Source organism: Camelina sativa, chromosome 14 (assembly GCF_030686135.1).
Source record: "Camelina sativa cultivar CO46 ecotype springtype chromosome 14, ASM3068613v1".
Classification (NCBI taxonomy): domain Eukaryota; kingdom Viridiplantae; phylum Streptophyta; class Magnoliopsida; order Brassicales; family Brassicaceae; genus Camelina; species Camelina sativa.
Genome location: NC_141893.1, coordinates 28,095,849 through 28,110,559, shown reverse-complemented (window position 1 = coordinate 28,110,559; position 14,711 = coordinate 28,095,849). Strand labels below are relative to the sequence as shown.

Sequence of the window (14,711 nt, the reverse complement as noted above, 5' to 3'; positions counted from 1 at the left end):
AGAAAAATAATTTTGTTTTATTATATAAAATTAATATTTTTTACTACAATGCTAAAATATAATTTAAAACATGGAAAAATGAAATAACTAAAATTTAATTTTTGTAACTTTTATTATAGCAAATACTCAGTAGACATCATTGCTAATGAAAAATAGTTGGTAATAATGTATTATTATAATAAAATAAAAATTAAGGAGAAGAAGTAATTTTGATGTTCTTGTATAAAATTTTAGTTTTGTTTGAATATTGTAATATCTTTTAGTCAAGTGAATTCAAATTTTTGTAGATTTTAATGTTAAAAACCAAAAAGTAATAAATAATTTTTTTAAAAATGTTAGACTATTCCAACAGAAAAAAAACCAAAACCTGTAAATAAAAAACAAAAGAAAAAGAAAAAAAAATGTAAATGAACAAGTAGAGTTGAGGGCTTGAACCCATGACTTGCCACATAATTGCATGATACAGACCCAGCAGACCTGCCTAATCTCTCAAACATGTGTTGCTAAAAATTTTAATATATGATGTGGCCTAAAGCAGGTGCTTTGCCTGCTTTAGGGGTGGGCCAGCACTGTCCATACACATAGTTGACATCTTCTTCTATAGTCTCTGGCTTTGGCTCAAAGTCTCAACATCTTCAGCAAAATGAACAGACTTCTTTCCCACAAGAGATTGTGGACTGTATCCAACTTTGCATTCACCGCAGAAAACTGATTTGAACCATTGCCTTCATGTGCTCTTTTCCGCTCTAAGTCTGCATTCTTGGTGTTATTGCTTGATGCTAACCTTTCTATAAAATTTTCAGCCTCATCGGGGTACCTTGTCTTGAAGTTCCCATCACTAGCAGCATCCAAAGCCATCTGATACCTCCAATCAATACCATTGAAGAAGATACTAATCAGCTGCACCTCTGAGAACCCATGATGCGGACAGTCTCTCTGATATGCCTTGAACCTCACCCAAGCAGCTTTGTAAGATTCAGCAGGTCCTTGTCTAAAGGTGGAGAGCTTAATCCTCAACTCATCTGACATCGCATCATCATAGAAGTAGTTGAGGAATGCCACCTTGATGTCATGCCAGGTCTTTAGAGATCCTGGTTTGAGTTGTCTTAGCCAATGAGAAGCTTCCCCAACAGGAGAATAGGGGAAGAGCTTGCAGTAGAGATAGTCCTCTGTGACTCCATTAGCCTTTATGCTTGTGACTATATCCTCAAAGTGCTCAATGTGGTCTAGGGGCTTCTCATGAGACAAGTTTTGGAATGGTCTTTGTCCAACAAGAGCGAAGTAAGCAGGCTTCAGCTCAAAATCATTCCTTGGGAATGGAGGAGGGACAATTGCGGAGCGGTGTTCATAAAACAAGTCTGGTCTGTTGAAGTCGCAAGAGTCTTGACAAGCTCTCCATTGTTGTCCCGTCGCCTCTGAACATTCTCTGCATCGACTCTGGCATTGCATCGATCGACGCCAACGTTGCGTCGGTCGATGCCTTCTTGATTGCGTCGATCGATGATGTCGTTGCGTCGCTCGACGCCACATGCATCATCCTCAACCACGACGAGTTCTTCCTGAATAACTCGTCCTTCAGCATCAAGTTTCTGGCCTTGCTCGCTGTACACATTACCCTCTCGATCTCTTAAACTCCAGCCTCATCAGGTCTCAATATGATTGTATTGGCCATCTTCGCTGACTTGGCTGCTTTTGTGTTTTCACGCTCTAGTTGTCCTAACTCTTGGTTTGTAAGCTTAACAACTGGACCAGTAGGATTTTTCCGGGTGCTAGACTTAGGCATGTACCTGAAACACACAAGAGAAAAGAAACAAAAGCGTGTGAGTAAAATAGAAAAATAAAAATCTAGACAAAATCAAAGACTTTAGGGGGGTGTATTCAAACCATGATTTTGGAGAATTTGATGGGATTTAGGAAATTTAGAATTTTGATAGATTTTAGGGAAGTTGATATGATTTTCTGTAAAATTCTTTCAAATCCTACATAAAACTATGAGATTTGGATTTCTGTATTTTTAACTAAACAAATCCTCTCAAATCCTCCAGAATCCTAAATATCATTAAAATCCAAATCCACAAAATTGTTTTTAATAACAGTGGATTTTAAAGTAGATTTTTAAATCATCAGTTCAATAACAGTGGATTTTAAAGTAGATTTTTAAATCATCAGTTCAATAACAGTTAATTTTAATAGATCTTTTAAAATCCATGATTAAATAACATAGGATTCATAAATTTCACACAAATCACTTAAAATATCAAGTTGAATACACCCCCCTTAATCAAATGGTGAATCAAAAGAGATCTAATGGTGAATCAAAAGAGACCCCGACAACGGCGCCAAAATTTGATATGCTCAAATTTAATCCTGAGCTACTCTCTCAAATTAAGAGATCAATTGTAGTACTTAGGGATCGAAAGACTCAGATTCACACAATAGACTTATTAATCTTTTAATTATGCTAAATAAAAATATTAATTAAAAAAAATGCAGAAACAGAATTAAAAAGTGTTGTCAGATCTAGAACTCTAAACACTTTTGTAAAATAAATCAGTTCTCACTGCTAATATTATCTAAATTTAAAACCAGAAAATCCAAATCTCTTTGCAAAATTCTAGGTAATAAATCAGCTTTAAAAACAAGTTTAGATTCTTCACAAAATCACTAAATCAAATCTCTTTGCAGAAAGTAATTTTGCTCATCAAAAGGTTTTATCAGGAAAATCAATTATATTCTCATATCAATTTATTTTCCTAAATGATTAATTCTAGGTGATCAATCAAGAATTAATATGAAGAACAACCAAAGATGAAGATCTAGAAAGATAAAGAATCCTAAAAATAATATATCTAATAAATCATAAAAACCCTATAAAAAACCCTGAACCTAGCAAGAAATCTACTCAGACATGATTAATGAAACAGAAACCATGGATAAAATAGATATCATTAAATTCAAAAGAGAAGAACAAAAGAGTTTAGAAAAGCTTCTCTCAACAGAGCTGAGTTCTTGTCTCTCCCAAAAGGCTCTCAGGGTCTCTCTCTCAAATGGTGGCAGGAAATAAAACTTAGGTCTAAACAATGACCATAAAAATCCTATATATATTCCTAAAACACGAATGGGGACTAATGATGCAAATATGGAAACTTTGGGGCAGTTTTGTAAATCTACAAAACTTATAGGAAAACTTCCGATTTGTCTTGTGGCTCTGCATCGATCGACACTATGGCTGCATCGACCGATGCTTACTCTTGAACTGGTCTCCCAACTTCGCGGCTTCAGCCTCAATGCTTGATTATACCCCAAATCCTCCTATTTAGCTCCATTATGCTCCCATCCATGCTAAATCCTATAAAGACTCAAAAGACTCTAAAAATACCAAAAAGACTCTATAAATAAGACTTATATCATGACTAAAAACACCTAAAAACCCTGATATATCACTGTGCTAGATACCAAGTTTACCACACATTGGGATCAGTTGGCCACTCTACTCCTCGAATCCTCCACCCCTCGGCTCCATCTTTTTATCCTCCGTTATGCCTTTCAAACCTCGCTACACTGCATTTGGCGGGAATGAAATGCTAGACGACATGGTGAAGCTCCGATTCCACCTACCAGTCTCCTCCGTTTCAATGACAAAACTATCCGTAATCGACTTCTCACCTTGTTGACTGTTCCTAGCTACGAGAATGGTCTCGAGTTCTGGTTTCAAACACACCCCATCTAAGCTGCTTTTACTGCTCTATGTTTCTACCTCTATTTCTATACTCAGATAAAACGTTGCATTAAGTTGTACAACAGTATTTTTTGGTGAATATAATTTAACATTCATTAAAAAAAACAATATACAAATGCAGGCCTTAAAACTTTCGACAAAACGCTTCATGGTTTCTAACTAACACGGACCAACTATTATAAAGGTAACATTTACTCTGTTTAGCTCTTCGGGTTCATTTAGGTTGGTAGAAGTTATATTCTGAATCAAAATAGCCTATGTAGTTGTACACACTTGAGATTAACTATGAATATTATTGCTTACAAGTTACAAATTGGTAAAAACGTGGTGGTCGCCAGACCATGTGAGTTACATTTGGTTGTTAGTGCGCCTACATCTTGAACGATTTTCTAATTTGGAATATTACCATAAGCATACTCGATTATTTATTACATATGTTCTCTAACTGTTACATATTTGGAAATGTCATATTTGAACATTTATCCAGGCTTTTCAATGTCAAACTTTGTCATCTCTCAACTTCTCAAGCTCTTAGAAAAAGATATATTAAAGTGATGGTGGGATTAATTTACATCACTGTCAAGTATGAGGTACTTCTCTGTTATAAATTGCTGCAGACTATTATCAGAAAACATTAAGTTTGCTTCTTTCTAACTATAAACTTCGGGTTTTCACAGCTTCATGAATGAGATAGGCAAATTTTCAAGTAAGTGTATGTAGAGGATGGAATAGCCACCACGGCTAGAGACCATATATTTCATAATTTCAATATATGTTTTTTTCCAGTTAATATACTAAAATCATGTAGGTCTAAAAACAGTGATTGGTTCTTGCACAACATTATGAAATTATTTGCATTTAAAATAGGCCTCAGAACAATGACTGGGACTTGCCCTTTTTCCTTTTGCCCATGCTATATTTCAGAGATTCACACGAACAACAGAAATTTTCCTATGTATTGGTGGCATTATTCAAAGGTTTTGCATTGTTTCATCTATATCGATTTTATGTCCGGGCTTAGTTTTTGACTAATGATCATTTTATGGACCACCTACTTGATAATGTAAATGAAAGTTTACATAATGCTAAACACACAAGGTTAATTATCGTAGTGAGACGCATGAATCTGTAATGTACAGAGAATATTCATCGGCCAAGATTTTATGTAATCTCACATAACTAATTATTTTTTTGTTTACCTTATGTTTATTTCCATGTTTATGTTTTTTGGAGAATACACTTAAAGTGACTATATGACATTTTCCAATACTCTATCCCAACAACTAAGAAATAATTATGTTGATGGGGTAGTAAGCACTATGGCAAGACTGTGTCACTTCTGTTTCCAACCAAAGAATAACCACGTTGGTTTTTTTAGTAACAAGTTTATAACACATCGTTGATATGTTAATTACAGTAAAATTATCAATTGTCAAAATATGTAAAAGGAAGAAGATGAGACAAATTTATACAAATAAACATTCAACATTAAAAAAAACATTTAGTACAATATCATATATACTTTTAAAATTAAAATGTTAAATACAACTTCACATGTTTTTGTAGCAGGTATATAAAAAAATTATTTAAAAAAACTAAGTAAACTAATTTTAAAATATATCAGTTATTAAAATATCTGGGCGTAGCCCGGATTTGTCCCTAGTAACACATAAAACAAGCAATTCAGAGAAATCTCAAGCTTAGATAAGCCATGGTCCTACAATCACCTTTGCCAAAGACAATTCTGACTCTAAAATGATAGATCTACGCTCCTACAACATTCCTAGCTTCAGATCACCCAAGAACATGTATGAACCTCCCAAGAACTCACCCAAAAGCATAAGAACAGTTTTCTCCCTTCTCTTCTCTCTAAAACGGCTTAAGTTGAACTAAACACGACCCAAAACTTCGTTATTCTCGACTTAAGGGTTTTCTCTAACCCCAAAACGCAGCGTTTAACTTAATCCGCTCGCGACCAAACCAGCCTTGCATCGATCGACACCACACTTACATAGATCGATGCACATCCTAAACCGAGTTTCGGTTCTAATTCTAAGAATGCATCTACCATAAAGTGAATGATTTGCTTAATATATCTCAGAAAATATTCAAATATATTTAAATATATAATTGATGGTACAACTGCCACCTTTCTTAGTGACCACACTTCTATTCTCAGCTTGTGGGGTCACTCTATCTGATTCCCAGTTTGCTGCGTCGAAAATGCTTTAAAAACTTGTTTACCGACCCTACAAATATGCATGTGATATTTTTCCTTGTTTTGTCTTCACCTCAGTCATACGGTTTTGACAATCACTTCTTGAGATGTAAGTTTTCCCAAAAGGATTTTGTAACCTTTTTTATAGATTAAAAGTTATACATTTTTGCTCAAACATATTCTGCGCAGATCCGTGAATTAACATCAGTCATCTTGTGAAACCGTTTCCCACTGCTACAAATTGAGAAGCTGATCTACCCGTCGTTGGAAAGATCTGAGTCTTACCTTTCCAGAGAGTCTGAGATCGTTTCCATAGGAGTTATAATATGAAAGTTATGGTCGAATATGTGCATATGGTCGAATTTGTGATTTATTTTCTTTGTAAGAATAAAGATAGCTTATAATTAATGTTTATGATTATAAAAAATTTGTATGATTATAAATTTTAAAAAGAATATTGTTTTGAGATTAATTTCTTAGTTATAATTTTTATCATATGCAATGAATTTTTTAGTAATAACTTTGACCATTTGAAAGTAACTTCTAATGATAAGATTGGACATTATGATAGTCACAAAATATCATGATTTTTGAGTATTTGTTAAAATTTTGCGACAAATTTTTAATTATCATTTGTGACCATTTGAAACTATAGTTTCGTAATAATAAGATACATAATTAAAACGTTATTTTAAACACGAATTGTGACAATTTAAAGATGTTTTGTTACTTTTTTGTGTCGTAATTATTGATGACAAAAAAGTTATTAATACATTCGTTGCAACTCTTGTGACGTTTTGTTAATTCGTAACAATGTTTATATTGTGACTAAATACTTTTTATTGTGACTAAATATTTCGTCTTAATAAACTTTTTTTTTGTGGGGCCCCACTAACAAAGTGAATGTTTTGCTAATATATTCCTTTAAATATTAACTTTTATCTGAACATATATTTTATGAATTCGTATGATAATAAAAAATCTGCTGTAGCACATTGGTTATAATCCTTATCTATGTTTTATATACATGGATTTGAATTAGGGGTCAAAGTCATTTGGCTGCCACCTTTCTTAGTGACCACACTTCTATTCTATTGAATGGGAACTAAAGACACTAGAAATACAAAGAAAATATTGTTAAACCGGGATCAAAGGGGGACACAGATCTTTAAACTATTTTTTTTTTGGCTTCACATTCGAATTATCACCACTGCTTCCATGGCTACTGCTAATGGTACTCTTGTCATTGCCGGTGAATAAATAACAACCAATAAACGCTTTTCAATATCAACACTCTAATGTCGCTAAACTTTACTTTACAAACTACTTGACGTGGAGTCTTTAGATCAACGTTTTGTTCGATAACTATGAATGTGCAAGCTATCTTGATGACTCCACAACTGCGCCACCAGTAGCAAAAACAACCAAAACCAACGAGACGATCATTGTCAATCCAAAGATTCCAAACTATATTTTCTTAAAAGACAAGATAAACTCGTGTACAATGTTTTGCTTGATTTTATCACCTCTATGATGCCACCAACTCCTCCGAGATCTTGGACATACTTGCCTCGACGTTTGCCAAACCGAGTCATGGCCATACATATATGATAGTTGAGGACTTAGCTCAAGCAATTTAGAAAGGAGAAATTTCAAAGTTTTTCGTGACCAATCCAAAAATATTATCTACCAACATTTATCAGGTGCTAATTCACATCATAATTTAACTTTAGAAATCAAAATTATAAATCGTTTTAAACAAAAAAAAATTATAAATCTTAGTTTAAAAGAAAGTTAAAACATAAGAACATGAAAAAAAATTGACGTGTTAGAAACTCAATTAAATAAAATTATTAATCTTTCCAACAATTGTATTTGGATAATGAGAATTAAATTAATTATTATTCGATGAAAAAAAATTATTAATCTTATTCTAGAAAATTTATAAATGTATTGGTATGTTATGTAATAATTTTTTTTCAAAACTAAAAAAAAATTGTTTATATATTAATTTAATATGGTTAAATAGAAGCATAAAAAAACTGCAAAGAAACACAAAACTCAATTTTTATAACTAAAAAATACAAAACGCCACGTCATCGATCCGTGTCGTAAGTCATCACCAAAATGCACTTTCAACGGTCAGATTTTAACTACTCTAACTCTTCGCAACCTTTCGTCATTCTCACATCTCTCTTACACTCACACACCACTCTCTCTCCTCCAACCTAACTTTTTTTTTTTTTTTTTAAATCTTCTCCTTACACAAAACTATTTTTTTATTTAAATTTTTATATGAAATTAAAAGAGAAAAAAAAAAAAAATCCTAAAAATCAAAAACCTCATCACCTTCTCTCCTCCTTGCTCTGTATTTTTTTTTTGGGTTTTTCTCTCTCTAAATCCATGGATCCTTCTCTCTCTGTAACCAATGATCCTCATCACCCTCCTCCGTTCGCTACATCTTTCCCTCCTTTCACCAACTCCAACCCTTACGCCACTCCAAACAACCCCTTCTTTGCCGTCGCACCGCCAAACAACAACCATCTGTTCCAAGCTCCGCCGCAGCAGCAGCAGCAGCTAACATCTCCGGTTCCTACTCACCCAACCTTAAGCCATCCTCCTTACTCCGACGTAAAAAGCTCATCTGACTTCACTCTTACATTTGGACTTCACAAAAGTTAGGGTTTTTTACTTTTTTTAAAAAGAAAAAAAATTTAATTTTTCATGTTCTTTTGTAGATGATATGTACGGCGATTTCAGCGTTGAACGAACCAGATGGGTCAAGCAAGCAAGCGATTGCGAGGTACATAGAGAGGATTTACACTGGGATACCTACAACTCATGGTGCTTTGTTGACACACCATCTCAAGACTTTGAAGAACAGTGGGATTCTTATGATGGTTAAGAAGTCTTACAAGTTAGCAGCTGCTCCTCCTCCTACTAGTGTAGCTCTTGCTGCTGCTGCTACTGGTCTTGAACCTCCCAGATCTGATTTCTTAGTCAACGAGAACCAACCTTTTCCTGATCCGGCCATGCCTTCTTCTACTCCTCCGACTCAGAAGCGTGGTCGTGGTCGACCTCCAAAACCAAAACCCGATGTTCAAGCTCAGCCTCAGACTAACGGGAAACCCACCTGGGAACAACAAACTGAATTACCTGTTTCTCGACCTGAGGAGGTACAGACACAGCCTCCGCCACAGGTACAGATACAGCCACAGCCGCCGGTTAAGAGACCACCGGGTCGTCCTAGAAAAGATGGAACTCCCCCGACGGTGAAGCCTGCTGCTACGGTTTCCGGCGGTGTGGAGACTGTGAAACGAAGAGGTAGGCCTCCGAGTGGAAGAGCTGCAGGGAGGGAGAGGAAGCCTGCAGTAGTCTCAGCTCCAGCTTCGGTGTTCCCGTACGTTGCTAATGGTGGCGTTAGACGTCGAGGGAGACCAAAGAGAGTTGATGCTGGTGCTTCTTCCTCCGTAGCACCACCACCACCAGTTAGCGCGGGGAGTGGAGGAGAGGAGGTTGCAGTCAAGAAAAGAGGACGTGGACGGCCTCCTAAGATCGGAGGTGTTATCAGAAAGCCTATGAAGCCGTTGAGACGTTTTCCTCGTTCTGGTAGACCCGTGGGACGACCCAAAAAGGTACAATTTTTCTCTGTTTTCTGTTTTCAGTGTCTCTGCCATCTCTATTATAACAACTTGAAAAAATCTAAGAGTCAATATAGATAAGAGGAAAAGTTGGAACTTTTTTGTCTTGTGAATAAATATGTCACTTTCTTTCCATTCTGAACATTGTCTCTTTCGAGCGTGTGTGTGAGTATCTAAATTAGTTTCACAGTGTTTTAATTATATTCGTATCTCTGCTTTTGGCCTATGATTTTATCTGATTTTTGGTGTACTATTAATTTAAGACTTCTCCTTGTTTGGTAATCAAGGGCAAGTGGTTGGTAGCTCGCTTTATTGTTTCAGTTGATGTGTGGGGAATTACTTAAGAACTACCTTCTGAGACTGAGACACACGTCCAGCAACTTCTTGTGTTTTTCTTTAAACTTGGTTAATCAAACGAAGTTAAAAGAATTTGTGTGTTTCCAAGTCTTCCGATTACTGTTTGCTTAAACTATTATATTGATGAGTTATCTGATTAAATCTAATATTATTGCGTTTTATAAACGTAGAATGTGGTGTCAATGGGAGCTTCTGGACGGCAAGATGGTGACTATGGAGAACTCAAGAAGAAGTTTGAGTTGTTTGTAAGTTACTATCATCTAATGAACAGAAACACAATATTATTGGTTTCTATGTTTAATTGCTTATGGCTTGGTTTTGATGTCTCATTTATGCAGCAAGCGAGAGCTAAGGATATTGTTATTGTGTTGAAATCTGAGATGGGAGGAAGTGGAAATCGATCGGTGATTCAAGCCATACAGGACCTGGAAGGGTTAACGGAAACAGAGACAACAAACGAGCCACAGCACATGGAAACGGTGCAGCTGCCAGACGAGGGACATGTGCAAGGACAAGGGCAAGCACAAACAGAAGCAGAGGCAATGCAAGAAGCTCTCTTCTGAAGAGAAACTTGACACAAAAAAAAAAAGCTAGTGGTGATGATGGTCGTGTTGTGTGTTCCATGGAATATTTAATCTTATAAGAAGTGTTTGCAGGAGAGATTACAAAAAGAACAATGGAATGATGATTGTGTCTTTAACCAAACAACAAGGAGAGGTAGGGTAACGTCTGTAAAGTGAAGTAGGATGTTACCATTGTTTATGCTCCCCCATCTCTCTCCATCGTCCATATCTGTGTAGGCTAGTGCTCTTTGTTTCCTCGTGTTTTTTTAGACTCACTCTTGCTCTTGTTCTATTTTGTCTCTTTTAGGCTTTTTAGATGTTTGTTGTTGATGTTTATCAAACTGCTTATGTAATTTTTAATTTTTATGACCACGTCCTCTTTTATGATGCGTTCTTCCTTCTTCTTAAACCCATTAAATGAAATGTTGTTTTATTTGAACTTCGAAATCCGGTTTATGTAATTACTGCAAATATTAGGTAGCAGGTACAACTGTTTTCACCTTCATCTTTTTTACTCGAAACACACCATTTAATAAAAATGATCCATCATCATCTACTCGGTTTTGACTTAGATTTTAGTGAAACTTTTGAAAGATCAATCTGGTGGATTCTGTTGATATTCAAAGTTTGTGAAGTAGAAGTGTTTTCAAGATCATTGCAGCATATATGTTTTGTACATCTTGGAATTTAACACCTTTGTAGCAAGTTGGGCAATAGATGAAGAGGATGGGCTTCACTTGAGATTATATGACTAAAAACTTTACATGTCTTTATGTTTTAGTTGTTTAAATTGTACCCTTTTTTCTATGTTGCAGACTGTGTTCAAAAAAGTGCTAAGCGGTATCTAGGCGGTAATCCAACGTCTAGCGCTTAGAACGCTTAGTCGGAGCCTAGACGGTTTTTAGGCGGTAATCCAACGCCTAGCGCCTAAAACGTTTAGTCGGGGCTTAGACGGTTTAGGTGTTTACAACATAAAACATTATGTATATAAAATTATGTAAAAATATATGTTAAAAAAAATAAAAATAAATCTAAATTATAAAAAAAGTAAGAAAATATAGTATACTTAAGTTATATTAACAAAATATAAATGTTTATAATTACGTTTACAAATATAAAACTTAATAATTTAAATATATGTAGTTAAAATTCAAAAATTAATACTAAAATAAAATTTATGTAACTTTAAGCGGTTTAGACGGTCATCTAGGCGTCTGCTGAGCGCTTAGCGCCTAGACGGCACCTAGACCGCTTTCTTGAAGATTGGTTACACTTAATGACATTCTAGAATGGTGTCTCTATTGTTGGATAAGTTGTAATTTGAAAGCAATAATAATATGAAATACCACTTAAGAAAAAAAGGAGAAAAGAAAACCATTTTTTCAATACTTTTTGTCTCCAAAAGAATTTGAATTTGAAAAAAAAAGCAGGTTACATTTCAATTTTGGTTTTTTTATCAACTTTTTAAGAAAGAAAAATAAAAAAGAAATCACCACCAAATTTGCATATGTACGGGTTGTATACAACAAGGTTTCTTCATTTTCACCTAAACATTAAAAAAAGGATTTTAAAATATTATACAACCAGAAAATTTTTAATATTAAAATTAATCCAGCAACCCTAAATATGAAGTGATTTATTTTTTAAATAAACTATAAAAATTAATTCGGATAAAACAAAAATTATCGATAATATAAAAGAGAGAACGACTAAAGGCGTGGACCCATATCGGTTGACGCAACGGATTCTGAACCTCTCGGCTCGTTTGTGTTTTTTTTTTGCTGCTCTCCTCCTCCAAACTCCAGCCATGGTCACCTTCTTCTTCTAACCGCGAAAACCATCTCTCTCTCTCTCTTCTCCGTTAAGTTTTTCGTCGCCAGTTTCTTTCTTCGTCTTCTTCTTCCAGAATTTTTCAAGCTTTCTTTAGCATTTCTCATTCGCGAATCTTTCTCTCCCTGAGCTAAAAACAAGGTACGTACATTTGCCAAAACCCTAGCTTTTCTCAAAAAAAAGAAAAAAACGAAATCTCTTCCTTGTTGCTACGCGAGAGACTCTGAATCTGTAGTTTTTACTATCTTCGTTTCTAGATTTTGGCTTTTAGCGATGAAATCGAGCTTATAGTCTTTGAAATCTTCCATTGAAGTCTGTTTTCTAGGGTTCCGGTTCCGATTAAATCCTTCTCTGAGCTTGAAATCAGCATTTTACTAGCGTCATCTCTAGATTGAGTTTTTTTTTTGGTTGTCTAGTCTTTTAAGTTTAGTCTCCGTTGAAGTTCGTTTTCTAAAGTTCAGATTCCGATTTAACCGCCGTGTTTTCACATTTTTTTTTTGTCTCATTTCGGATCTACAGATCTCATGGCGAGAACAGCTTCTTCTCCTCCCAGGAAAACAGATTCCGAACCTCCAAGATCCGATACACCCGGAGATCCGTCTGGCGACAAACCTCAACCTGATGTCTCCGGCGTCCCAGCCACTGATGTTACCGCTTCTTCTCAGAAACGCGGTCGTGGTCGACCTCCGAAGGCTAAATCTGACTCCGGTGCCGTTTCTGCTGAGCCGGGTAAAAAACCAGTTGGCCGTCCGAAGAGAAACGCAGCTCCAGCTGTTCCCACTACGTCTGTAGCTGCGGCTGTGAAGAAGAGGCCTGGTAGGCCAAAGAGGTCTGTAACGGCGTCTGTGGTTACTGCTGGAGAGGGTTCAAGAAAACGAGGGAGGCCAAAGAGAGATGACGTGGCGGCTGCAACTGTTCCAGTGGCTCCGGCTAAGAAACGTGGACGGAAACCTAATGTTGAAGTAGCTGCTGCTGCTGCTGCTGCAAAACCTGTGCGCAGGACTAGGAAGGTATATCTAGTTCAACTTCATTATCATTTTTATTCACAAAATGTCAAAAAGTAATTTAGAAAAATGTCTTATACCAATTTATATCATTGTTCTTCACTGTTTGTTTTGCGTAGATATAGAGTGTAGAAATAGTTCAGGGAAACGTGTTATTTGATTCTTGTCTTTAATGTGGTCAATTTAGAAAAATATGTATCTTTATCTGGATTTTGATATATTTTCTAAAATCTTGATTGTATAATTTTGTAAAACGGTCGTATACTATTTAGTTCTTCTTGACTGTTTCTTCTGCGTAGAGTGGAAAAGGTTCAGAGTAATGTGTTTATTTGTCTCTGGTCTCAAATGTGGTCTGTTTATGAGTGTGCAGTATCTGAAATTATTTGTATTTATTTGAAAAACTTATCTGGATTTGATGTATATCATAAGTCTTATTTTTTTTTGTATAATGTGGAAATGAAAGTAATTGGTCTATTTGGTAAGTCGTTATTATTTCGTTTGAGTCAATATTTTTACATGTAAGAGACAACCATGCTTATACAACTGTGTAATACATACTTATGTCAAAATCGGGTTTTTCTATGCATGAACAAAAGAGCACCTCAGTGGCATCGGTAGCTGCAGGCCCAGGAGATCTCAAGAAAAGAACCGCACTCTTAGTAAGTCAACTATACCCAACTAGCTTCTTGGTCAACATTACTGTATTCCTGGTTGCGCTAACCTTGCATCAATTTGGTTTAGACTTTATGTATGTATGTTGTGTGGAATCTGTGGATCACAAAAAGATAGTATAGCATTAATATTCGACAGAATTGTACATTATGTATGCAGTATCCCTTAGGAAATTGAATTGAATGGTTTATATGGTTGGTTTTTAAGATGAGGTTGAGTTTCTCTTAGTTGTCTCTAGTTAATAAAAGAAAGAATCTAATGCTAAAAATTGAAAATTGTTGCAGCAAAAGAAAGTGAAGGAAGCTGCAGCCAAGTTGAAAACAGCAGTTACAGCAATTGAAGAAATCCAAGCGTTAGTGGCTGGGATGTAAAAGGCTATCATTTGACTCATCTACATTCGTTGGGAGAAAGACTGATTGGTTGATGTTTGATATTTCACATTAGGATTGTTTGTTTGTACGTTCGTTGAGATTTTCGATCAGACGAGGTTAAATCAGTAGACTTAATGGTCCTTGTGTAGCTCTGAGATGTATGGAAACTTTTCCGAACAGATTTGCTACGTATTTGTCGTCCGTCAACAGTTTTAACAATTCTTTTTCTTTTGAGGTTTATCAATTTGTTTGGAGATTTAAAGGAGAGCTTTTAGAAACCTGAAATGTCCGGCGCTATTTGAAAATCATAATTCTG

General features: G+C 35.5%; 2 protein-coding genes and 1 non-coding gene across 3 annotated transcripts; all 3 read left to right on the top strand.

Annotated features, from left to right (window-relative positions):
• The first annotated feature begins 913 nt into the window (after positions 1-913).
• On the top strand, positions 914-1,020 carry LOC147928721 (small nucleolar RNA R71). Its single transcript, XR_015581177.1, has one exon. It is a non-coding gene; the product is annotated as a small nucleolar RNA R71 (small nucleolar RNA).
• A 7,039-nt stretch (positions 1,021-8,059) lies between these two features.
• Positions 8,060-10,905, top strand: LOC104742385 (uncharacterized). Its single transcript, XM_087483232.1, has 4 exons — positions 8,060-8,588; positions 8,696-9,592; positions 10,126-10,200; positions 10,294-10,905. The coding sequence occupies exons 1-4, from the start codon at positions 8,253-8,255 to the stop codon at positions 10,516-10,518; spliced, it is 1,533 nt and encodes a 510-aa protein (XP_087339358.1). The 5' UTR covers positions 8,060-8,252; the 3' UTR covers positions 10,519-10,905.
• A 1,267-nt stretch (positions 10,906-12,172) lies between these two features.
• Positions 12,173-14,657, top strand: LOC104742383 (putative DNA-binding protein At1g48610). The gene is made up of 4 exons (XM_010463385.2): positions 12,173-12,489; positions 12,868-13,358; positions 13,949-14,011; positions 14,309-14,657. The coding sequence occupies exons 2-4, from the start codon at positions 12,873-12,875 to the stop codon at positions 14,393-14,395; spliced, it is 636 nt and encodes a 211-aa protein (XP_010461687.1). The 5' UTR covers positions 12,173-12,489; positions 12,868-12,872; the 3' UTR covers positions 14,396-14,657.
• The last annotated feature ends 54 nt before the right edge of the window (positions 14,658-14,711 follow it).